The sequence below is a fragment of the Ptychodera flava genome, chromosome 7 (genome assembly GCF_041260155.1).
Source record: "Ptychodera flava strain L36383 chromosome 7, AS_Pfla_20210202, whole genome shotgun sequence".
NCBI lineage: Eukaryota > Metazoa > Hemichordata > Enteropneusta > Ptychoderidae > Ptychodera > Ptychodera flava.
The window spans coordinates 27,941,288-27,968,570 of record NC_091934.1 but is presented as its reverse complement, the minus strand read 5'-3'; the positions used below and the strand labels follow the sequence as shown (position 1 = coordinate 27,968,570).

The window sequence follows — 27,283 nt, the reverse complement described above, 5'->3', positions numbered from 1 at the left end:
ATGTGACTCTAGTTCAAATTACCTTGGCATAGTATTCAGGGTCAGCTCTGCTCATGCTTCCTTCCAGCGTCCCAATACCAACATTAGGAAGTCCATCTGTGCAGAGGACAATCTCAGCACCTGATCTCTCCGATGTCAATCCTACACACACTGCCAATGCAGGCCCAAGAGCTGTGCGTCCACCTTCTTCCAGGGTGGAGATGTTATCACGAAGTAATCTGTTTTGGAAAGTTAAAAACGTCACATCATCAAATTTGAACATTGTTTTCACTACAATATATATAATATGTGACAAAATAAGCTAGAGTTCATCTCATCTATTGTATGTTTGTTACAAAAAATCATCTATTGTATGTTTGTTACACGTGATGCATGCCAACAGTTAGGGCTGCTAGCAGTAAACACCATAATACAACTAAAAGCAAGGCAGTCCACAGATTACAAATGCCTACATGTACGGTAAAAACGCAACAGATACATATGGGGGCGACAACGCACGGAAATGTATATCAGACGACATTCTCGCGAGCCAGAGCAAATATTTTCCCTCCGCTGACCTACGCAAAAATCAATCGCTTGACGGGTAGCGCTGAGTTGTTGCCGTAAAGAGGCGCGTGTATTACGACGATGATCAGACGAGAGGAAACATCGGACCTAGACCGTTGAAATTGAAAACCGAGGCCACATTCATTTTCATTTGATTAAAGCATAGACTAAAACAATTTTCATTGCAATGTCGCTGTTTTCACAAGATACTGACCGTTTGATCTTGGAAAGTTGAGCTGCTTTTACGTGCAGCCAACGCATGCCGGTGCCGTTGCCGTGACAGGGCTGTGTGTTACCGGCTTTAAACGACCTCGCAGACTGATATAGGAAAAACTGCTGGTGGCTCCTCAGAAATACGGCGGGCAGTTTCTCCGCCAAAACAGCCGATTTTGAATCCAAATTTTGCATTGATCTTCGTTTTCGAGTACACCCACCTCGCCTAGGTACATGATGTGCCCAGCCGCGCTTGTAAACTAACGGAAAGCCTACTTTTCTATCTCCATGTGAGCGAAGCGATTTTATCCGCCATTGTTATCTCATGAACATTCGGGCGAAACAGTATAGCGCCACGTACGGCGATTTTTAGAGAAAAATAAAATCAAAAAGCAACAAAAAACAAAGCGAAAGAAAGCTAGAATTATTAATAGCTGAACGCAATATGATAGTTGAGCAATGCAGAATAAAAAATAAATAAATAAACACACAAGAAATGCCCGTAAAACCCGTCCGAGCTGAGCGATGACGTCATAAGCGTGTCGCAATGCATTCTGGGTAATTAAGGTAAAATTTGTGTATAGCATGTTCTATGATAGTAATACCGGAAATAGAGAAAGAAAGAAAGAAAGAAAGAAAGAAAGAAGGAAAGTGAGCAAAAACTAACAGTTCCAGAGCTGGTCTCTGGAGTGAATTAGCGATCTTGTGCCAGTTGTTCTCTGAATGAAGAATGTTAAGCAATGAGGGATGAACTGGCTCAGGCAGTGACGTTCAATATTACAGCAACACAAACCCACAATGATCTTAAGACGTAATTTTTCACCCACCCAAATGAATCTTTGATTGCCGTCAAGTTCCACTTTCTGGCTTCTGACTGTCCAGTTTGAAACAGGGCATCGTAATCCTTCAACTGATCTTCTGGCACTTTCACTGGACAGCCATGCCCGTCTCCATAGATTGTGATGATGTTGGAAAACGTGACCAGCACAACTTGCTTGTCTTGGCATTCCAGCTGTAATCTCTCGAGTTGTCTGTGATTGGGTAGAGAAAATGTACAAAATGTAGTATAACTTCTGTTTTCAGAGGCTTAGTCAGAAGATTTCTAGAAATCCATCGCACGCACCAGATTTCCTTCTGTGAAAGCCAGAAAAACTATATGGCCAAAAGGTTTTACAATTATGTTTATTTTTCTGTAGCAGTTCAGGCCTCAAGTTTTGTTAATCAATAACCATGGGGAAAGTGAATTTTCAATTTTACTTGCCCTCAATTCCATCAATTGTTCCATTACTTTATCCCTGTAATTAATATCAATTCAATTTTGGTGTAACGAAAAGAGAGACATTAAGGGTTACATGCATATTAAAGAGCAGCCAAAGAGGGAAAGAAAGCAGATTCAAACACACACTACATCCCATTTGAAGAAATTTACATCTCCACCCTAGGATGCACCTGCACATCAAATACTAAGAGAGTAGGTAAAGCGGTTTTAACTTTTTATGTGGACGAGCGGACAAACATACATACATACATACATACATACATACATACGTACATACATACATACGCACATACATACATACATACATACATACATACATATATACATACATCCATACATACAATTACAAACATAAATACAGACAGACAGACAGACAGACAGACAGACGTTTTTCTAGCCTTTCACTCCTACATCGCCATATATACATATGGTCAAATGGGAGCTAAAAATTTGATACTTCAACAAATTCATTTGGTGCCTCAATTGCAAAACTTTTTGTTAAACAATTAGGTTTTATACTACAAATATTGCACAATGCCTATGTACACCTAACCAGGGTTATTCTAGGCTCCCTCCTTGTCTATCTGTGCTTGATGTAGCTCACTTGGAATACAACTGATATACACTGAGAGACTTTACGAACACAAATAATGAGTGTAAGCTTTTTTCTTACCTTGTTACTGCACTCTGAACACACTCCAGTATTGTGATGTCCCTCCGTCTCCTGATGCCATCACTTCTGAGTGCAGTCCAATGTGCTGAAAAGAAAGTCAATGAGGAGTGATAATTTTTTATGAAATACTGACAAGAATTCAAACTTCGCAATTGTCAAGCAGCTGACTACCAGTGCCCAAGCTCCAGTCACTTCAACCTGACCTACAATACATCATCTCCTCATAGAGTACTTTTACAATATATATTCTGTCATGTACATGTATGTAATAATTGTATCTGGGTGAAAAAAGAGACAATAAACAATAGTCAAACCAAGGCATTGGCTTATTTTCAGCATCATGTCTGTCAAAGTATATTGTGATGTCACATATAAGTTGAAAAAGCAGTTCACAAAAGATTTTCAACCATGCTTACATAGAGAGAGAGCAAAAATGTTTCATGGGTTAAAAATTGGACACATACCAAGAATGCTTGAGCAACTTAAAAAAAGAGGAAACAAAGAAACAACAGTAAATACAATATTTGACAGATTGCTATGTTTCCATTCTATTACGCATCTGTCCTCAAATCTGTTAATTACCTAATTGATGATGTTGCAGTAATTGCCATTCACTCAATCACACTCTGTTAAACCCTGTTAAGTAGTTTACATGTACACTGAAATCAATACAAAGTTCAACCGACATTCCTGGACTGGCGTGTGTGTGTGTGGGGGGGGGGGGGGGGGGGGTGTTAAGTTATACCTTGCAAATCTGGTACCTTGATGGTGGTGTCCATAGAGCCACTGACATCCATGCAGTACACAACGATACCCTGGCTTGTCATTGGTGCTTCAGTTTGGTCACTTTCAACAGCCACGGGTGGTGCCAGGACAAAATCCACTTGATCGGTCTTTGGAATCTGCGTGAAGTACCGTATTAAAGGAATCCAGTCAGCTGTATTTGGGACAGTTAATCACCAGCTTTCACTGTATTTGCTACATTTTCCTGTAAACAGGTCCATACTCACAATGGATAACAATTGATTTGGGAAAAGTCGTGGTGGTGAAAAGGATGACTGTAAACCTACAATTGCGATTGTGGCGCGAGCCCCATACTTAGACAATATCTCAATCCTTTGAAACGGATCGGTGGAAATAACACTTTTGCTTAGAGACAGATCTGTGGAATGACACAGGAATAACACTACTCAATATTTCACCAGACATTCACAGTGAAGAGAAATTGACAAGAAATTCACTTACCTCTTCCTTCTGAATGTCAATGTCTTTGTTTTCATGCTCGCAAAATTCACTGTGTTCGGCAAAAAGTACAAAGAATTAGGTATTTGAAGATTTTTGACTTTCAACTCCAGTAAATAATTTATTGAATCAACTTTTTCCCGCTTATTTGGATTTAATTTTTTAGAAATACAATCAGCAGATAAAATACAGGTATTGTTTTTGATTTTTTACATCATGGTATGACAGTTGTCTCATAGATATGTTAAATATTATGAGGTTATTACGAAAATACCGCAAATGATGCACAAGGACATTGGTGCAGCGTATCGCCCGACGCAGAGCGGAGGGCGATGTGTAATGCCAATGTCCCAGTGCATCCTTTGCAGTATTTTCGTAATAATTTGTGACTGGGGCATCAAATTGTCAGAGTAATGACCGTTTTCGTGCAATAGCAACAATTTTTCTTCTGATTTATAGCGCAAGTGTGGAACGCTATCTTGGACCACAGTCCCCTGTGGTCTATTCTGCTCTGCGTCTCTGTGCCCCATAGACATGTGTACATATGCCTGAGGCATATGTACACACGTCTATGGGGCACATAGATGCAGAGCGGAATAGACCGCTAGGGACTGTGCTCGGACGCACTTCTGCAAGTTCTTGATAGTGTGTGTGCACTACACACGTACATACATACAGAGTGCGCGGGAGACATGTTCTGGCACTCGTCCATTGAGTCCGCGTTCAACTGATACAGCCGTAGGGGATGGGGTGACTTGAAACAGTACGTGTTATGGAACGGGCGTTCCGTGTGGCCTTTTTAGCACACGCAAAATTCTATTGTTCTCGATGGTAGATGTATAATAAAAATCCATATCTTGAACAAAGAGATCAATGATTTTTTGTGTATTCAGGGGCTGTCTGTATAGAGTCTCACATGTATATTTCCATGCATCTGAGAGGAAAGAATAGGGACACTTACACTTTCACTTTTCAATTTCAATTTCTTTTTTGGTTGTCTTCAGGAGAGGTTAATTGGAACTGGTATTTGAGTAATCCAGATGGAGCATGGTGCAAGGACACACAGTAAAAATTCAACTGGACGTATTTGCTATGTATAGTGTAATGAAATACTCACCTACAAGCCCAATTTTAAAAAAAATAAAAACTTGTTCAGAAATTGGCAAAAATTGGAAATTACTTTTGCTGTTGACTATTGGTAGGTGGAAAAGTGAATCTGATTTACCCTTGTGATCCTTCCATCACCAAATTATGTTATATTCTCTGTCAGACTTTAGTATTACAATACTTGATGGATGATTTGTAAAAACTATAAAAAAAACCCTTTAATATATACTACTTGCCACTTCCATGATGGCAAGGAATCTGCAATGTCTTGATCCATCAGTTCTGATAGAGCCGAGAAGATAGCACCACACTGCTGACAGAGAGTTGGATCCCCCGTCACTATCTTGGGTTCTTTCTCCAGAGTGCCAAGACTCAACACCAGAACGTTGCCGTCACCTTTGGGGCATTTCACGACTCCACTTGACACAACTCTGCTTGAAGTCTGCTCGAAGTCGGCTGCTTGATTGGTCTTCTTTGAACCTTTGGCGTCTAACAAGTGATGAGATGAACATATGATCAATAACTACTTGAGAAGGAAAGTTCAGCAGATAATTTTCACCGGTCACTATGTCACTGATACGTCACAGAAGTGTGATGTCAATTTGCATCACAATAAGTTTCCTGATTTCATACAGCCATCTTTTCATAAATAGAGAAAGAATTCAGTGACATAAGGGCCAAACCCTTTTATCCCCACCCAATAATTTCGATCAAAAACATTGTCATCTTCTGAAGTGCAGTTTGACCTAAATATGATGGAATTTGAGAGATTTAAAAAAAGGGTCACAAAATGAACCGGTTTCATAATTATTCCCCATATGCTTGTAATGTTGTCTGATAACAGGTGAAGCTTTCCCTGTAAAACTGCAAAACACTACTGTTAAAGTTACAAAAATGAAGATATGTTTTGTAAAATTGCAGTGAATACATATTAAAAAATGAACATTTTTTTAAAAGAGTAATAGCAAAGCACAGGCTTGCATTCATAATTTGTACAGTCACACAATAAATTTCCAAAACAAAGTATGATAGACTTCAATACAGATTAGCAGTGACAGTTAATCCTTTGAATGATAGAGTAAATTTTTGTGACCTTTAAAAAAATTTAACGTGAGCAACTTTTTTAGAATTTTTTTTTAGATTTTTCTCCCTGTTTTGATCAAAAACTGTAGCCAATGAAAAGTTATGTACATTTGATCTAAAATTATCAAGAGAATCACAAAAAAATTGTAAAAATTGGTAAAAGTTCCACTAAACATTTGGCGGAAAAAAATACATTAATCAAGCAAGAAGCTAATATAAGCTGCACCTGCACTACTGAACAAAATTGGCATCTATAATATGCATAAAGTGCATATTACCTTTCTTTGATTGTTTCCTGGCCTGACCCTTGACCTTGATCTCCTTCCTATAGCTGTCTTCAATAGTTGGGTCATAGCAATCAACAAACACATCCTGTACAAACCTTATTGTGATGGAGGATTTTCCAACACCACCACTGCCAAGAACGACCACCTGTTGGATTGTCAATATCAACAAATCAAATGTTTAATGGTAACACGTCTTCAGAGTAGCTTTTAGTAAAAACACGATTGTATTGTTCTAAAAGTATCAGGTTCTCAGACTATTCCTGTCAGCATTCAGGAAGGTAAATGCATTTTTCATGTTCTACCGAGCCATTTCTTGCTTCTGAACCTGGGCTTGTGTAATGTGTTTACTGTAGAATGCGCCTCTAGGACAGATATTTGGACTCTCAAATTGTTACAATTCTCCTCTGATCTACCACTTGTGAGGGGTCATTTTAAAGGTCTAGCTGTAGTAAAAATCAAAAATTTAATTTTTCTTTGTAGAGTTATTAACACACTGATGGCGGCCATTTTGAATTTCAGATATAGATATATTTTAACAGGTTTCTGTTGTACCAAACTTTGCTCAGTGACCCCTGATTTTTATTCTTTATTTAGTGACAGAAAGGTTAAAAGTTTCATTACGGAAAGTTTGAGTAAAAGTTTAAGTCTTTCACTTTCAAGGCACATACTACCGTAAGTACTCCAAAATATCAAGGGATTTGCTCAGTAGGGAAGAAAAAAGTTCAGGAATGGCAGGCATGAGTTAAAGCAGCTTGGATTGCTGAAAACATACTTTTATTCAGCATCATTCAGATAATTCTAGCCATCTACATTATTTATTTTTCTGCCTTTTTGTTCCATTTGTAAAATACAGCTTTTTCCTCTACTCTTGTAAAAGTGCATATGATCAAACTTGGCGAGACAGCCTATAAATATGGAACTCACTGTCAGCCATTATCATTGACAACAACTATGTAGCCCAGACTATGATTCTTCTGTCAATGCACTTTGGGAAGAAGAAAATAAAAACGTTTCTCCAGAACAAAAATAATGAAAATATTGTCAAAAGTTACAGACTGTCCCTGTAAATATTATTGTTTCAGAATACTTAACCGAAACTCTGAATGACAAAAATACCAAAAACTTTACTGATGTGCAGTCCTTACAGAGAAAATGACATCCCATATTCAAACATCTAAAATACCTTGTACATGTCAGAATCAGTTTCGGGGGTATGCTTCACCAGTTCTTCAAAACACTGATTGACGTTGGCACCTGTCTTAGCAGAGACTTCCATGAACGGAATGTTATGTTTCTTAGCCACAGCCTGTCCGTCTGCAGTGGACACTTGGCGTTCTGATTCTAAATCAATCTTATTGCCAACAAGAATCTGGAGAGTATACGGAGAAAAGATGCTTTCAAATTTTAGTCTTTTTTCAAGTGTAACATTTGGGACATGTTATGCCTCACTTGAAAGTGTTTGAACGAACTTGACCTGATGGTGACATATGAACTGGGAAGGATATTTGGGTTACGTCATGGTGATTCTGTACACTGATTCTATGTTCCTTTCAAAAGACACAGTGATGGCCAAGTCAGACATCATTTCTAGCACAGACCAGATGTGAACTGAATGTGCTCACGTGTTTTACAACAGGTTCATTAATAGTCGTACGCATCACAGAACCATCACATAACTGTTATATCATTATAAGTAGCAGGTTTCATCAACATTCGCACAGTACTCTCAGAGTTAAATCACAAATTACAAAACTTTATTAGTCCCCACGGACACCGTCCGGGGGGACTTATAGGTTTGGTCATGTCCGTGTGTGCGTCCGTCCGTCCGTGCGTCCGTCCGTTCACGCAGATATCTCAGAGATGCCTGGAGCGATTTCATTCAAACTTGGTACAAGGATTACTTCATATGTCATACATATGCACGTAGATTTGTTTTGTGATACGATCCAATATGGCCGCCAGGTGGCCATTTTATTACGATTTTTTCATGTACAGAGCCATAACTCAGACGTGTTTCAACCGATTTTATTCAAAGTTGGTACAAGGACATTGACCAATATCATAGATATGCACGTTAATTTGTTTTGTGATACGATCCAATATGGCTGCTGTGCGACCATTTTGTTATGATTTTTTCATGTACAAAGCCATAACTCGGGCATATCTCAACCGATTTTATTCAAAATTGGTACAATGACATTGTCCTATGTCGTACATGTGCACGTCAATTTGTTTTGTGATACGATCCAATATGGCCGCCAGGCGGCCATTTTATTACGATTTTTTCATGTACGGAGCCATTAAACTCAGACAGGTTTCAACCCATTTTATTCAAAGTTGGTACAAGGACATTGACCAATGTCATAGATATGCACGTCAATTTGTTTTGTGATACAATCCAATATGGCTGCTGTGCGACCATTTTATTACGATTTTTTCATGTACTGAGCCATAACTCAGGCATATCTCAACCGATTTTATTCAAAGTTGGTACAAGGACATTGACCTATGTCATACATATGCACGTCAATTTGTTTTGTGATATGATCCAATATGGCCGCCAGGCGGCCATTTTATTACGATTTTTTCATGTACGGAGCCATTAAACTCAGACAGGTTTCAACCCATTTTATTCAAAGTTGGTACAAGGACATTGACCAATGTCATAGATATGCACGTCAATTTGTTTTGTGATACAATCCAATATGGCTGCTGTGCGACCATTTTGTTACGATTTTTTCATGTACTGAGTTTTGTGATACGATCCAATAAATTAAATTAATTGCCAATTTGCATTTACATGATGAACTTTTGTTTTTAGGGTGAATGTCCGGAAGCACTGCATCAAACTTTATAAAATATGGTACTGGTGATAATCTATCAGTGTTATGATAGGATGCAAAAATGTTTTGCAACATCCTGTTGATTAATTCCTAGTTGACTCATTTAATGACCTTTAGGATGGTGACCTGCATTGGTTTTATGTTTTCATCACCATGGAACTCATTCTTGGCCATTGAGCGCCATCTGTATCAAAGTATTTTTATCACAGACCTAATTAATGAAGAGGACTCTATCCTCTCTGAGGACTTGTAATCAAAGTACCCATTAACAAGTGGGGACTGTGTCATCAACGATGACTTGTTTCATATGCAAATGATCTGTTTATTAACTTGACACGTCTGCTGAATGGAAATGTCATCACACCAGCAACAACAGCCAGGAACCTTGGCACTACACTTGATATGCGAATGGACATGGAGAATCATGTGACACAAGTCTGCAAATCAGCGTATTTTCACATAAGAAACATTAGCAAAATAAGAAAATATCTCACTGAGAATACAGTCAAGTTATTGGTCCATGCATTTGTAACATCGAGGCTTGACTATGGGAACAGTTTACTGTAGCCTATGGCATTCCAATTAATAGTGTCCGAAAAAATCAACAAGTACAAAATACTGCATCTCGCTTGATCTCTAAAACCAGAAAATACGATCATATCACAGGATTTTTACAGAATCTCCATTGGCTTCCAATATCTGAGCGGATTAAATACAAGTTACTACTTATTACATATAACGCGATAAATGATCAGGCACCGCCATATCTCTGACAGTTGCTTCATCTGTTCAAACCAACACAAAATCCCCGCTCAAAATCAAAATTTCTTCTTGAACTTTACCCTCTAAGTTGTCTTATGGTACATGTGCCTTTGCAAAGGCTGCACCCTTGTTTATGGAATCAGCTCCCTCTAGATATTAGACAATGTGATACACTGGTCACTTTTAAGACAAAACTGAAGAGCTATCTTTTGAAAGTGGCTTACAATATCAGAGTTTAGCTTTTGAAATTTTGTCTACGTGGTTTTGACTATTTTTTTGCGGGCATTGTACTGCGATTTTTAGTGTCATGTAAAGTGCCTATGAACTTTTAAGGAAATAGAAAGTAGTACGGGATGATAACTAATTTGCATAATTTACCGTGAAATGATTTCTTAACCATGGTTTTCTATGTAAACATTATTTAATGACACATGACCTGTTTTCAAAATGTACAGTACTCTCAGAGTTAAATCACAAATTACAAAACTTTATTTCATATGCAAATGATCTGTTTATTAACTTGACACGTCTGCTCGATGCTTCATGGGACAATTAGATATCTATCAGATCAAAATATGTAGAACATTTCATCAAATTTAATGCTCTAATTTTAGAGTAGTATCACTTAGTTCATTAAATATGCAAATGAACCATTAATTGACTTGACACTGGTCAATGTTTCACAGCACAATTAGATATTAATCAGATCAATATTTGTAGCAGGTTTCACCATATTTGGTGGCCTAATTTCAGAGTTATATACCTAATTACAAAGTTCATTAAATATGTAGATGAACCCTTAATTAACTTCACACTACTAAATGCTTTACAACACAGTCGGATATCTGTCCGATCAGTATCTGCAGCAGATTTCATCAAATTGGGTGCATTTATTTCAGAGTTATATGACCAATTACAAATTTTCATAAAATATGCAAATGAGCTATTTATTAACTTGACTCTGCCCAATGCTTCTCCGTACAATTAGATATATATCAGATCAATATTTGTTGCATGTATCATCAAATTTGGTGATAGACTTTCAGAATTATGTCACTAATTACAGAAGTTCATATATATGCAAATGAGCAGATAATTGACATGACACTCACAGTATCATCATAATATTCTGAGATTCTCGTCCGTAAAAAGTTTCATGAAATTTTGTGCAATATTTCTTGATATATGTCGACACTGTCATTACTGTCTCCATAGGGAAACCATTATATGAAAAAAATGATATGTCATAACTTCATTAATATGCAAGCCACAATAACCAAAATTTATTCAGCTCTTGCAATTAGCATATGGTACCTGTCTACAAAATCTGACTTGAATCTGTTCAGGCGTTTTTGAGGGACGTGTAAACAGACAGACAGACAGACACACACACGCACACTCACACACACACTCTCTCACACACACACACACACACACAGAGACATCGCTATGACATTAGCTCACGTGTGTGAACACGTGAGCTAAAAATGAATGAAAAAATGTTTGTTTTGAGAAGCATAAACATGCTGTGCAATCCAACTGCATATACTCACTGCTGATGCTCTCTCCACATTATTGACTCGCAAAATCCAGGTGTATATTGCAGAGGCTTCATCCAATGACTGGTGAGATGTGATAGAATACACAATCAGAAAGGATTCTGCTGTTCTAACATATTGCAAAGCAAGCAATCATTTTCATGATTTTACAATATGAGATATTTATGTTCTTATCAAAGCAAACATTCACAATGCAAATAAAAAATGCATTTCAGTTTACACACACATATATATATGAATATATTTTATATATGTTATATGAAAATTCTGTATACAAATAAACATAATATAGATACATATGTAATTATATATACCTAAAGTGAAAAAATATGTATACAAATATATATATATATATATATATATATATATATATATATATATATATACATTTTAAATAAAATATATACAAATGTATATACATATATATACACAAATAACTATATATATATATATATATATATATAAAATATGTATATATATATATTTTATTTATAATATATATATATATATATTTATATATATATATATATATATATATATATATATATATATATATATAATATATATATATATATATATATATATATATATATATATACTTTTACGTCGCAAAAGTTGAAGGGCTTCACAGGACTGGGTAAGTATGGAAACCGTTCAGTATATCACCAACTAACTCCAGGCCCATTCCAAAATAAAGATGGTACTTAACAAAACCCAATGCTCTCATAAAGCTCTTTTCTCTGTTTAATATCTGTTACCCATTTTCTAGGTACTTAAAAATTATTAGGCCATTAAAAAAAATTCTTTGTTCGCCATCCTTGGATTTTTGAAAAACCTACCAGCCAGCCAGGGGAAAAAAATTCAGACAAAATACACAACGGTATGTATAGGAGCTCAGTTTTTCTTTGGTTTATGTTGGAAATAATATTTTTATTTGTAATAATGTTAATATTGTGTTTGTATTCGTAATTTTCTCTGAAAACCTTTCAGCACGCGGACGGCAAACACAGATTTTATTTAAAGCGCCTTATAGTCGCACCAGCGGCTTACTGACTATGCATGCGTAGGTTTATAATATACTATGCGAGTAACCGGAAGTGTACCCGGCTTCATCCATGGGCGCCACCTTGTTTTTTTGAGTACTCGTAAATAAACAAACACGAAACGTGTAATGACTAATTTTATAGCATTTCATTAATAAAATATGTCTCTTTTATTAGCCAGTAATTATCATTTTTCACATTGCTAATGATACAAAGCGTCCTATCACACCTAAAAAATAAAACACGAGAGAAAACTGTCGTGCATATGAACGAGGACATGTGCAAAGAATGCTGGGATTGAGTTTTAAAAAAAGTGCCCTCTGTGTCAATAACTAGATGCAAAAATTGCTCGTGTTTAGACGGAACCCTGTGTTTCAGCTTGCTATTGGAAGTTGGGCAGTGCAGTTACCATAGCAACGATAATGATGACACAATACGTCCCTTATTAAACACAATAGGTAGTTATCATGGGAAAAACTGCAATTTATATCAAACTTAACAAATGATTCTATTTCATCCTTCACTATTACTTATCATGAATCAATACAAATAAAATTTCTAATCTTAACCCCTGGCACGACACAAAGGGCTGAGCCCTATATGATATTATATTACAGACAATTACTTTCGTATTTGGTATGTGTGGAACCTTCCATAAGAAAATGCAAAGTGGGATAAGGCAAGATATTTTGAGGGCCAAATGTGAATGAACTAGCACGGCAACAGCAGTTTGGTTGTTCAAATATATCAGAGCTGAATATCCCTTTCCACTTTCTCTCTTGCTTCCTATGTCTCTATAACTCTTTCATTCCCATTTCCCAATTCAAAGATTCAGCTTTTCCATAAAAAATAATAGGGCCATACCAAAGTGTGGTCATTAAAGGGTTACAACCTGCTCATCCCTAATGCCCAGTGAACAGATCCACATTCACCGATGGTAACAGCGGTTTTGGGCCAAATCATGGTGATGAAAGAGTTTACAGCCTACCTGTTCCCTGAGAGCAGAGAATTCCTCCTGGCCAGCAGTGTCCAAGATATCCAACAGGTACACCTGGAATACAGAGGAAATACCATGAAAAGTAAATATTTAGCATTTCAACAACAAAGGGAATATACTTTCATAACTATTTTGTACATTACCTAAATCTTCACTTGCAAATTGAAAAATTCTAAAACCATCTGTAGATCTTTCATCAGCGCAGAAGTTGTACAAAACTCAACAGTAAATTAAATTTGTCGATACCAAATTTGAATATACTGTAAAATCCTTAATTTTCTCAGGGATTTAATTTCACTGTTTTGATTTTTGAGAAATTTCACCAGGATTTTAAGTTCACTTTTTGGCCAGTAAAATGGTACATTCTACAGTGGAATTTGACAGAGTGTACGGTTTGCCTTGCAGAGCTCGGCAAGTCTACATGTTGCTTATCATTAGAAAAGTAAACATTTGCAATAAATTGAGTCTTTGGTGTTAGATTACAGCGGGCAGCGAACGTTTCCCACACACTGTCTGGTCTGCAATCACGACAATCATTTCAGCGTGTCACTCACAACAAGCTTAACGTTGCTGACTACATACACATCATCAAAGATTTCTTATAGGTGTTTATTTTTATTTGGGAACTTTATGAAAGTAAATTCTTTTCAAAAGAAAACTTTTCTTCTGCTCTCGATGTCAGCAATCACGACAATAGTCTCTTCAGCATACAGTCGGTAACACCAAAGACTCAATTTGCTGCGAATGTTTATTTTCTTTTGATAAGCAACATTTAGACTTGCCGAGCTCTGCAAGGCAAACCGGGCACTCAGTCAAATTCCACTGTATTGTTATTTAACATTTTCACTGGGATTTAATTTGGCAGATTTGATGTTTCAACGAAAATTGTGAATAATTGATGCTTTTACAGTAGACCACATTTGCTTTAAATTTCATAAATCCCTTTAAGTATACACCACATATCTTGGATTCTGTAATATTTCTACGAAATACCTCTTCATTATCAGCATCAATTTCACTGGCCGATGTTGTCCTTCGAGTTGAGATGTTCCGGTACTGGATAGGTGACCTGTATTCGTCGTCGGGAATAGTCTCCAACTCCTCTTCCCCATCCGGAAGGAGGTAGATACACTCACTCCCAAAGTTCATGGTATACTTGCCAATAAGTCTTCTGTAATGGAGCAGACAAGGTCAAGTTCATTCAGGTCAAGCCACATTCCAATGAGTCACTGGATCCCACCAGGGCTTTTATAGGATAGCTTTATATAAAACACAAAGACTTGTACAGCTCTGCGATGAAGACACTGCATGCCAACATTCAAGGACTAAGGATACCACATATTCTGTAGAATATCAATGTATTTTTTTTATCCAATAAACAGTAGCTGTATAAATGGATTTTGTTGTGTGTTGTGTTGTTTTCTTACAAATGTACCACACTGTAACAGGACTTTTGACCTAAAATATATTTTGTTTTTGAACGTTGTGCACTTCATTCCAGATAGCCGCAGATTCTCAAACACAATAACAACAACTCTTACAACAAAATGAAGAGTGGTCCATTGTCTGCCTTGTCACTTGAATACGCTGCCTCTAGTCATAAATCCAGATATGAACTGAAAATGTTCACGTGTTTCATGATATATTGCAGTTGTGTGTAAATTTAAACTTTTGCCACATGTTTGCAACTTCATTACACGTGTCATGATCAACAACATTAACAATAATCACCATAAATTAAATCTAAAGATCATTAGGTATACAAATATGGAATTAGCTGAAATGAAAATAGTAAATTTCTCTAACTGCTGTGATTGTATCACCACTTTATATAGCAAGTGTAACTGCCTTTTGACGAGTCCTTCAAGCTGTATATGCCAAACTGTGAAAGCTCATTAGATATAAAAAATGATAAATTAGCTGACATGAAAATGCGAAATGACTTTCAATATTGTTTTAACCTGGTATCATCAACGTACATAGCATGTTTTGCCAACTTTGGTCTAGTAAATCCCGGTATATATTCCTAATTAGGAAAGTTTATTAAATATGCAATTAGGAGTTAGCTGAAGTGAAAATGTTTAATGACTTTCAATAATGTTGTATCATAGTATCTTTAATGTACGTAGCAAGTTTCATCAACTTTGGTCGAGTCAATTAAGATATATATCCCTAATGGGAAAGTTAATTACACATGCAAATTAGGAATTGGCTGATGTAAAAATGCTTAATGAACTTAAAGAATGTTGTATCATAGTACCTTCAATATATGTAGCAAGTTCCGTCAACTTTATTCCAGTCAGTTCAGATATATATCCCTAATTAGGAAAGTTCATTAAATATGCAAATTAGGAATTGGCTGAAGTAAAAATGCTTAATGACCTTCAATAATGTTAAATCATAGTATCTTCCATAAACATGCCAAGTTTCGTCAATTTTGATCCGGCCTATTCAGATATATATCCCTAATAAGGAAAGTTCATTAAATATGCACTTTAGCAATTATCTTTCATGTCATCCCTTAATACCTTTTATGGCTGATATATCTTGTTGTGATCATCATTTGTAATAAATCTCATCAAATTGTGTGCAGTCGTTCTCAATGTATGTCTGTTTTTCTAAAACCATTAGTTATGCAAATGAGCAAAAAGTAAGCAAGCCAAATCCCCCAAAAACGGTTCTTGCTGTTTCCAAGCTGAATATATGTACATATTTGATTTTGATCTGATGGGCCGTTTTGAGATATCGAGCCCACAGAGAGACAGACAGGTAAACACACACACACAGAGACAGACATCGCTTCGACATAAGTACACGTGAGCTAATCAGGGTTCGAAATATACCCGGTACACCATGCCCTGTGCATGTCACGTTTACGTTGGTGCATGTGGATTCCAAGCCATATGCATGTCGTGCAGGTTGAAGTGGGGGCTAATTCTTTACCTGAATATTCTGGATTATCATGTTTTTGTCATTTCATAGGTCATTTTTTCATTACATTTTGATTTCTGCTCAAAATCTGAAACAAAACGCCTATTACGATCTTGAGTAGTCATGAAATCAACGCGAAAGATGAGGCCGAAGGTTTTCTCGAGTCTCGTCACAAACAATGCCATAGAGGGAGGGCCCAAGGCCTCTTGTGTTTCATCGACACCACTCATTTTATATGTCAGTCAAACTGCACGGGTTTTCTTCCGTCTGTTGTCATTTTGAAGCTTAATTAATTGGAAACAGGTCAAAATAGAGGACCCTCCTCGCTTTTGGAATCGAGAGGGCATTAGAGAAGGCAGGTGAAAGGATCTCCAGTCATGCGGTGAAAGTTCTGTACGGGATCCGTAGAAATATGTCAGAACACATGCAGCTGAGCCACATAGGAACTTGCATGGGACGATGGGGATGACGAACTTAATATTTTAAGCCTTATCACTTCGCTCAAGGATATTGCCTTTTGTTATAGGATTGGGCCAGGGTTCTGGTCGGCTACCTAATGTAATGTACCTAATTGTACCTGAGTTTATTTGAAATAGCAAACATTGGTTACAGTTGTTCACACATGGAAACATGTATATAGTTGGATGACAGATAATCTCTTGAAACTCAATGCGGATATAATAAGACCGAACCGCTATTGTTTGGGTCTCGTCAAAACTTGTCTGCCTTGACCGTGCCATCCGTGCAGCTGCAGATGAATGGAAATGTCATCACACCAGCAACAACAGCCAGGAACCTTGGCACTACACTTGATATGCGAATGGACATGGAGAATCATGTGACACAAGTCTGCAAATCAGCGTATTTTCACATAAGAAACATTAGCAAAATAAGAAAATATCTCACTGAGAATACAGTCAAGTTATTGGTCCATGCATTTGTAACATCGAGGCTTGACTATGGGAACAGTTTACTGTAGCCTATGGCATTCCAATTAATAGTGTCCGAAAAAATCAACAAGTACAAAATACTGCATCTCGCTTGATCTCTAAAACCAGAAAATACGATCATATCACAGGATTTTTACAGAATCTCCATTGGCTTCCAATATCTGAGCGGATTAAATACAAGTTACTACTTATTACATATAACGCGATAAATGATCAGGCACCGCCATATCTCTGACAGTTGCTTCATCTGTTCAAACCAACACAAAATCCCCGCTCAAAATCAAAATTTCTTCTTGAACTTTACCCTCTAAGTTGTCTTATGGTACATGTGCCTTTGCAAAGGCTGCACCTTGTTTATGGAATCAGCTCCCTCTAGATATTAGACAATGTGATACACTGGTGACTTTTAAGACAAAACTGAAGAGCTATCTTTTGAAAGTGGCTTAATATCAGAGTTTAGCTTTTGAAATTTTGTCTACGTGGTTTTGACTATTTTTTTGCGGGCATTGTACTGCGATTTTTAGTGTCATGTAAAGTGCCTATGAACTTTTAAGGAAATAGAAAGTAGTACGGGATGATAACTAATTTGCATAATTTACCGTGAAATGATTTCTTAACCATGGTTTTCTATGTAAACATTATTTAATGACACATGACCTGTTTTCAAAATGCTTTGCAGTTGGCAAAACACGTAAAATATTTTGCTTAAAGCAAACAATTAGTAAAATATTTAAAAGCAGTGATAATTAGCTCAATCAAATGCTAAAATAATGAGGAAAGTGTCACAGTTTTCAGAAAATGCAAAAAATATACAGGGACTACATTATCTCTGTCTGTGAAAAAACCAACTTTATTTCGCTGCCAACAGATTGGTAATCTGTGGTACATATGTAATAATAATAATAATAATAATAATAATAATAATAATAATAATAACAATAATTATTATTATTATTATTATTATTATTATTATTATTATTATTACAAGTTTAGGGGCTATAAGTATTATATAGAAATCTAATAGTTCATTGAAGCTGTGGGAATTCTGAAAAAGAGGTTCGAATGCAGGCCCATCGTGGCAGTCGTTGGCGCGCACAAAACAAGGCATAGCGACTGTGGAGAGTCTATGCCAGTGTATTTGCTGCAAATATACCTTCACGCATGCGCACTCGTTTGCCAGTGTAGTCTGCCAATATGAGCATGCGCAATTGAATTTACCTGCGCGTGAATGTGTAGTCTATACACTACGTCTCGTGCTATAAATTTTGTCGTTGAGCTTTGCATGTTGACAGAAACTGGAATTACTGCAGAAAATACTTTTCAGGACATCCCAAGTGAGTCCCTAAGGTAACAAGTAGGAGGTTTAGGAAATCCTTTCAGAAAGTTCACGCCGCCTGTGGCCATTTTGTGGAGTATAAGCTTATACGTACCTGGAGCGACGGTATACAGTATTTCTACTGTACATATTGCCAGATAATATGCGATGGAATTTTGCGTTTCACGTCGTTCAATTATTCAGATGGAAATGCCGGCCTTCTCCAAACTTTGAAAAAATCAGGGTGACAGACTTTTGAATGCTAACTCTTGTATAACAATGACGTAATTTAATTAGAAGACATTTGTATTCGAGCTCGGCAACATTTTTGATTTGAGAACTCTCATCATGGCAGATTCACTGAAACAGTGAGTATTCAACAACTTTTTCCTACGTCCATGTACCACTTGTGCAAAAATAAGCGAGTCCACAGGCCTTTGGCGAATCAATAAATGCGTTTTTCACCAAGCTGAAAGGTTGAAAGATGCGTCCGTCACTTTGGGACGACCGCGGTGGAACTTTGCAACAAAGTTTCCATATCTAAACTGACGTACTTGAATAACAGGCACAGGAAACGATGGCCAATAAAAACGCATTCTCGTTGCATTTTAATAATAATGTATCAATCACAATGACACGGAAATTATGCCTCCTCCCAACAGAAGGGCCATGGTCTATTTTTAGCCCTGCTAAAGGCCATATTGTTGTCATGTTGTCATGGCGACTTTTAAAATTTGCAAACAACTGTGAGAGTGAAACGGGTTGTTTACAGGTCACAAAACTTTTGAGTCCCACTGTCGTCCATTACACCTGTTTCCTTGGGCATTAAAGGTGTGCATGTATACACATCGAAAGACTAGAAAATTCACTTCATGGGCAGAACCTTGTAAAATAGCCCTTTCTTAGATACCCCTGATCTAAAATATGCATGGACTACCAGCCAGTGTCACCGGACTACCAACTTCAGAATATGGTTGCCCAAGTGGACTACCAGGGGGAAAAGTTAATTTCGAGCCCTTGGCAATATTAAACATGAAACATTTAACTTGTAATATTTCCCATTGTCTTGGCCTGCTGGGTTTTAAAACAATGTTTACCGGTATACAGGGACCATGTTCAAATTTAGCCATTGCTACCATGGAAAGGGGAGATCTAGCTAATCATCAGAATCATAGAGTTTATGGGGTCATGCCAGGTCACACAAAAATAATGCACCACTACATGGCCATAATTTTACTTTAGTTAAACAATCAGAAATAATTTGTCTTCATTATTCTTCCTGGAATGAGGCAAAGAAATCAAAATAAATTATTATAAAATGAACATTATTAGACGTCGTTAATTATAAATCCATAAAATAAATAAGTACCAGTGAATAATGTTTTAAATAAAACAAAAAAAATGTGCGCTACTGTTACTGCTTGTTATAAATATACTGGTACATTGGGTGATAGGAAGATTGGGTTCGGATACTAGTAGAATTAATTTCAGCACATAAAATTAATTTGAAGGCATAAACTTAATTCGATAAATGCATAATAAGTTAGTAATATACTACATAACACTTATTTGGGATGACTGCATGAAAACACAATTAAAAATGCTTGAAAAATTATTTCTTGTCCATGTAAAATTAATTCTAACACACTAAAATTAACGGAAAACAGAATTTTGACCAAAATGGCCCCAATATACATTATCTTTATTTTTCTTTCTAGAATGAAGGCAAAGAAATTACAATTATTATTATTATTATTATTAGAGAACAAATGTTAAAGTTGTTACTTAGAAATCAATAAAATAAATAAAAAACGGTGAATTATGTTTTAACATAGACCCTCTCGAGGGTCTATGGTTTTAAATAAAAAAACTGTGGTTACCGAAATGGTTACTATGGCAACATAAAACAGAAATGAACATGGAGTTCATGCTGTTATAAATACACTTAGGAGAACATTTGCATAGTAACTGGGATTTTTTATAATGGACTTAGGAAAAAAAAAATTCATTTTAAAGCGCAAATAGGTTACTATGGAAACACAGGGCAGTAAAAATGGATATCATATTTTGTCATTCTAACCCGAAATAACCCTTTTGTATAATATTTTTGTTGATTACTGGATTTTTACACTGGATATTTGGTCTTTCTCACCCAAAATATCCCTTTGATATAACACATTCTGTTGATTCCTGGATTTTAGATGGAATCTTTGAAAAACTGGTAATTTTTAATCCTGAACGGTTGCCATGGAAACATCTCACATTAAAATGAGTGTGATTTTTTTTGTGCGCTAACCACAAAAACCGTTATTATCAATTTTTACATCAATCAATAGTTCTTTAATAGGAATTAGGGAAAAAGTAACATTTAAATCCCAGAATAGTTACCATGGCAACTCAAAACCTTAAAACAAGTCTGGTTTTTGTGTTCTCTGACCCGAATTCCCCCCGCTAGATAATTTTCATATCAATCAAAGTAACTTTTCATTGGATATTAGAAAAACTGAAAATTTCAACCCCTAAAATCGTTACCATGGAAACATGGGGCAGTGAAATCGATATCATATTTGGTCTTTTCGACCCAAAATACCCTTATGCTGAAATTTTCACGGAAATTGAACCTATTATTATTCGCGTTATTATTCGCGTTATTATTTCTATAATACTTATTATTATTATAATATTATATTAATTATTATACTTCGTTCTCTCGGATACTCAGCTAAGTAATGTTTTAGTTTGTTCTCTCTACAATTTGATTGCGAGCACCTCTGTAAATACTAAAGAGCAACCAGAATTACTGTATAATATCAGCTTCCATATGATAGGTGGTAATGCTCCGAGGAAAGCGACGTTCAACGGTTATTGCTGAGGCAGCAATTCTTTTCAGTCATACGTGTGTATGCTTCCCACCGTTCAGTCTTACTCTCGCCACCCTTATTTGAATATTTAAATGCTAAATTATTTCAAACGAAGGGCGCCCTAGCCATACAGAGAGTGACCATTGAATCTTTGTTAATTTTGTCGAATTCGGATGTCATTCACCCTAAAAAATGGAATTGCCGGTGTCCTTAATGAGGTAATTTACCCCGTACAATTTTTAGACAGTTATCAGCATGTTTAGACTGTGTGAACGCAAAATACTGTTTTTGCTCATAGTCGCCGAGGCCTTATTACTTCAACACTGCCCCATTCACATATGGCCAGACGTAATACCACAGGCCAACTGGAAATCAATAGTCTAAAATATGATATTTTTTCATAATTATTAAAAATAATAAATCGTAATTATGAAATATTGTTATCACATAAGCGAGTTAGTATTTCTTCAGGATTGAGCCTCCTTTCTGCAGAGCAGCACTCGATAAAATCGCTGTATGAGTATGAGTTATGTATGACATGGGTGACCGGCCGCGGTGTCCAATATACTAGGAGTATATAAAAGGGGAAGGTGGACAGCTTACACAGCCAATCCGCTCTACACGGCTCTGAAAACCTTCTATTTTACTTGCTCCTACCATTTAAATCGCTGTATCTCCACTGCATTATTGATGGTTGATAAGCTAGCCATCAGATCTGCCTTATTAGGCCCTTCTTAATTGTTGCCTTGTGAAGCTTTTGCTCTTAAAATGTTGTGCAAAGTCCGAAAATGCAGTTTCTCAGACGATTGGCCCCCGTTCATTACAACATCCGAGAATCTCAGCTGGTCTGCTGTTTGCAGTTTAACCTCAACAGGTCATCAGTCAGCTTACTTTGAGCCCTGCATTCACTGTCATTATGACGATCACTTTAGAGATATTGCGATAGTCGCATTTTGCGACTGAACTTTTTCCAACACATTTCTCCATACGTCAGTTGATCGACGTGTACTAGAAATGACAGTTGACACAAGGAAAGAAAAAGAGATGGGAAGTACACTTGATAAAGCCAAAAGCTCATACATTCATTCAATCTTTATTATGTAAACAAATGTAGGCCTACCGATCCGAATATATGATACCATTTTATTCGTCGTGTTTTTTTATGACGCTTTCCCACATCACATGAAATGATATTTTCTTTGCGACAGCAGTCAAAATATAGCATGTCATATTTATTTTTACGGTTTTCGTGAAAATACAAAATGCCCCTAATTTTTTTAAGGCTTCCCACTAAGGTTTCGACTTTGGGGCATGTGACCAACTGAAAATGTTATCTTTGAGCCCTGCATTCACTGTCTTTATGACGATCACTTTAGAGATATCAGTTTAAAACAAGAAAATTACCTTTACAGCTCGACAAATTGGGAGGGTCAGCTAAATTTCCATTATCGATACTAACGATGTCAACAGAATGTTGAAGTTGTTTGTTGTGATAGAAGTTAATACGAAAACGAATGCGAATACGAATACGAAAATGATGTTTGTTTAAAAAATCTCTCCTCCAAAGAAAACTGGCCGTTTGTTTTTAAAATATCTCCTCTAATGATAGCAACGATATTTTTCGATCTAGGGCCTAAAAAGATTAGATCTTTTTTCAACTTACATTCTCATATACTGTACTGATATATTATCATAAAAGACCATAATGTTCTACAAAGACAGAACTTTTATATAAAGGTTCGAAATTTGGACTAAAAATAAAAAAATACTGTCAGCGACTCCCATACGAATACGAAAACGAATACGAAAACGAATACGAAAATAATTTCAGCATCGACCTCATTTCAGCGGAGGCAGTATTGTGTGTGCGTAAGCAACTTCGACTGTCGCGCTTTTTCACGGCGATTCACTGCTTTTTAGATGGTCTGGTGCCAACGGTTGTCACAGTGTGCTATCAAGCCTTGTGGCATTGCTGAAAGTTCATTTGTGTGACATCTATGAGGTACACTTGCTTACTTTTGAATTGGAAGAGACTGTACGGTAGCCTAATTGGAAATTTGGTGGGAACTTTCACATTTTCAACAGCGCCGTCCCGGGCGTCGTCCGCAGACAAGGAAGTTGGTTGCATAAGGCCAAAAAATAAATAGATTGTGCTGTTCCGATAACATGGTTTTCAAAAATAGAGAAGGTAGATCGGCAGAAATTTTTTTTCCAAAATATTTATATTTTTAAATATGCATTTTTCGGGGTTCAGGGCGTTCAAACACTGGCCACAACTTTTCCAGAAAAATGTATCATACATAGCAAAGGGGAAAAAACATAATGGACATCCTCGTTCAAGCAAAATCTCAAATGCCAAGTAACGAACGCGTGATTTTACGGTTTTTTCCTTTCCTTTTTTTAACTTCCGTGTTAACGTAGCTCTAAAAAGTTTAGGGTCGGCAGGTAAAAAAATAGGGTAGGTCGGGTTATCGGAACAGTACACTTTTTTTGTTCGGCCTAAACAGCTGTTTGCTTCACTGGAATTCGTTAGTCTCATTTTATTCCGCAATCTATTCAGGGACGTGGTCATACTGAGTTCTTTATGCGATCACTATGCCAGATCCAAAAAGCAAGTACGTACGTGTAGGCCGTGGGCTAGAGGGGGTCTACGTGCACCCCTCCCACAGGATAACAAACCTGTATTTTTCAGAAGCCTTGGGATCCCTAGAATACAAAATGGAATTTTAACAGAAAAAATATAGGGATGGAATAGCTGTTATGGTCATGTTTTGAAGGGTACCGCAAAATCACAATTTTGCAACCCAATTGTATTTTCGTCAAATCTGTCTTCTTGTAAGTCATCTGCTGAGCTTATTTTTTAACATAACCTCACTTGTTTGATATAATTAGAGAGGCAATTCATTCTTCTTTAAAATGACATATTGCAACAAGCAATATATTCTACAATTTTTGTGAAATATGACCAAAACTTACCCTATACCCCAAAGTTTAACATTGCAAATTACAGTAAATCTCACATTCTACCAATTTTTTAGCTAGGCATAATACAAAATGCAATGCTTCATATGAAATTGGTTTTATTTGGTACAGGGACATGTCAGAAATATGAAATAGACTTTTAACAGAAAAAATATTGGGACTCTAAAGCTGTAACAGTCATATTTTGGAGGGTACCGCAATATCACAGTGTTGCAGATTTGCATGCATTTTTGTTAAAGCTGTCTTCCTATAAGTCATCTGCTGAGCTTGTATTTGAATATAATCTAACTTGTTAGGTATCATTAAAAAGATACTTTACTAGTCTTTAAAATGACATATTGTAACGTGCACCATCTTGTACAGTATTCATGACATATGACCAAAACTTACCCCATACCCCAAAGTTTACATTGACAATCGCAGTCATAGCTAAAATCAAATTCTACAAATGTTTAGCTAGACACAAAAAATCTGGCCATTTTTGCTATTAAATCTGTTTTATTTGGTACAGGGATATGTCAGATATATGAAATAGACTTTTAACAGAAAAAATATTGGAATTCTGTAGTTGTAACAGTCAGATTTTGAAAGGTACGGCATCATCTCCGTATTCCTGACTTGCATGCATTTTTGTTGAAACTCTCTTCTTATAAGTCATCTGCTGAGCTTTTCATTGAATATAATGTAAGTTGTTAGGTATCATTGAAAAGATAATTTACTAGTCTTTAAAATGACATATTGTAACATGCAATATCTTGTATAGTTTTTATGAAATATGACCAAAACTTACCCCATACCCCAAAGTTTACATTGACAATTGCAGTCATAGCTAAAATCAAATTCTAACAATTTTTTACGCTGACATAAAAAAATTGGGCAATGTTTTGTATTAAATCTGTTTTATTTGGTACGGGGACATGTTGAGAATATGAAGTAGACTTTTAACAGAAAAAATATTGGGATTATATAGCTGTAACAGTCATATTTTTAAGGGTACAGCAAAATCTCAGTATTACTGACCCGCATGCGTTTTTGTTAAATCCGTCTTCCTATAAGTCGTCTGCTGAACTTGTTATTGATTATAACCTGGCTTGATTGGTATCATTAGAAAGGTAATTAAGTAGTGTTTTAAATGACATATTGTAATATGCAATATCTTGTATAGTTTTCATGAAATATGACAAAAACTTTCCCCATACCCCAAAGTGTATATCCAAAGATACTGTCATAGCTAACGTTAAACTCTACAGAGTTTTTACCTACACATAATAAAAACAGCAATGTTTTGTATTAAATCTGTTTTACTTGGTACTGAAACATGTTAGAAATATAAAATAATATTTTAACAGAAAAAATATTGGGATGTTATAGCTGTAACAGTCATTTTTGAAGTATACTACAAAATCACAATATTGCTGACTCGCATGATTTTTTGTTAAACCTGTCTTCTTGTAAGTTGTCTGCTGAGCTTGTTTTTGAATACAACATGGTATGTTAGGTATCATTAAAAAGGTAATTTACTCACCTTTAAAATAAAATATAGTAACATGCAATATCTTGTATAATTTTCATGACATATGACCAAAACTTACCCCATACCCCATAGTTTATATAGAAAGTACTGTCATAGCTAACGTGATCAAATTCCGCAAATTTTTAGCTAGACATGATAAAAAGGGCACTGTTTTGGTATTAAATCTGTTGTATTTGGTACTGGGTTATGTCAGAAATGTGAAATAGACTTTTAACAAAAAAAAATTTGGATTGTATAGTTGTAACAGCCATATTTTGAAGGGTAACGCAAAATTGCAGTACCGCAGACTGGCACCTTTTTTGTTAAATTATTCTTCTTGTAAGTCATCTGCCGAGCTTATTTTGTAACATAACCTGGCTTGTGGGGTATCATAATAAGGCAATTTATTCGTCTTCAAGATGACATATTGTAATATGCAATGGCCTTCATAGTTTTCCTGAAATATGGTCAAACTTTACCCCATACCCCAAAAGTTCAAATGGCAAATTACAGCTTATCTTAAATTCTACCATTTTTGCTACACATAATACAAACGGCAATTCTTGTATGAAATCTGATTTGTTTGTTACAAAAGTATGTCAAAAGTACGAAATAAACTTTTAACGGGAAGATGATACTATTTAGTAGCCATTTGGATCATTTTTGGAGGGGGAACCCATATATAGCAAATGTATGTGTTTCGGCAAATTTGCCATGATACCTGGGTACCCTTCCAAATATGATCCAAAAGGCTACAAAATCATATTATATTCCTGTTTAAAGTTAATTTCATATTTGTTACATACTTTTTTAACAAAATCACAGATTTCATAGGTTGCATACAGGCATTGCCCTTTGTATACAAAGTTAATAAATTGGAAAAAAAATGGTAGAGTTTCAGATTCACTGTAATTTGCTTTGTAATTTTCAACGTAAACTTTGGGGTATGGGGTAAGTTTTGGTCATATTTCATGAATACTATACAAGATATTGCATGTTACAATATGTTATCTTAGAGAAAAATAAATTACCTTTCTAATGGTGTCTAACAAATTAGATTATATTAAAAAAAAAGCTCAGCAGATGACTTATAGGAA

The 27,283-nt window shown here is 36.1% G+C and overlaps 1 protein-coding gene across 2 annotated transcripts in view; it reads right to left on the bottom strand.

Annotated features, from left to right (window-relative positions):
* The window catches only part of LOC139137160 (circularly permutated Ras protein 1-like), a 59,419-nt gene that overhangs the window by 29,625 nt on the left and 2,511 nt on the right, over nucleotides 1-27,283 (bottom strand). Inside the window, exons 2-12 of one of the 2 annotated variants that reach the window (XM_070705136.1) lie at nucleotides 14,628-14,805; nucleotides 13,626-13,688; nucleotides 11,589-11,711; nucleotides 7,614-7,799; nucleotides 6,422-6,575; nucleotides 5,297-5,549; nucleotides 3,957-4,005; nucleotides 3,457-3,613; nucleotides 2,712-2,796; nucleotides 1,587-1,790; nucleotides 23-218 (exon numbers count right to left, since the gene is read on the bottom strand). In XM_070705136.1, the coding sequence (XP_070561237.1) occupies nucleotides 23-218; nucleotides 1,587-1,790; nucleotides 2,712-2,796; nucleotides 3,457-3,613; nucleotides 3,957-4,005; nucleotides 5,297-5,549; nucleotides 6,422-6,575; nucleotides 7,614-7,799; nucleotides 11,589-11,711; nucleotides 13,626-13,688; nucleotides 14,628-14,783 (1,626 nt within the window). In that variant the 5' untranslated portion in view covers nucleotides 14,784-14,805. The remainder of the gene's footprint in view (nucleotides 1-22; nucleotides 219-1,586; nucleotides 1,791-2,711; nucleotides 2,797-3,456; nucleotides 3,614-3,956; nucleotides 4,006-5,296; nucleotides 5,550-6,421; nucleotides 6,576-7,613; nucleotides 7,800-11,588; nucleotides 11,712-13,625; nucleotides 13,689-14,627; nucleotides 14,806-27,283) is intronic. The other variant, XM_070705137.1, reaches the window with a different exon arrangement.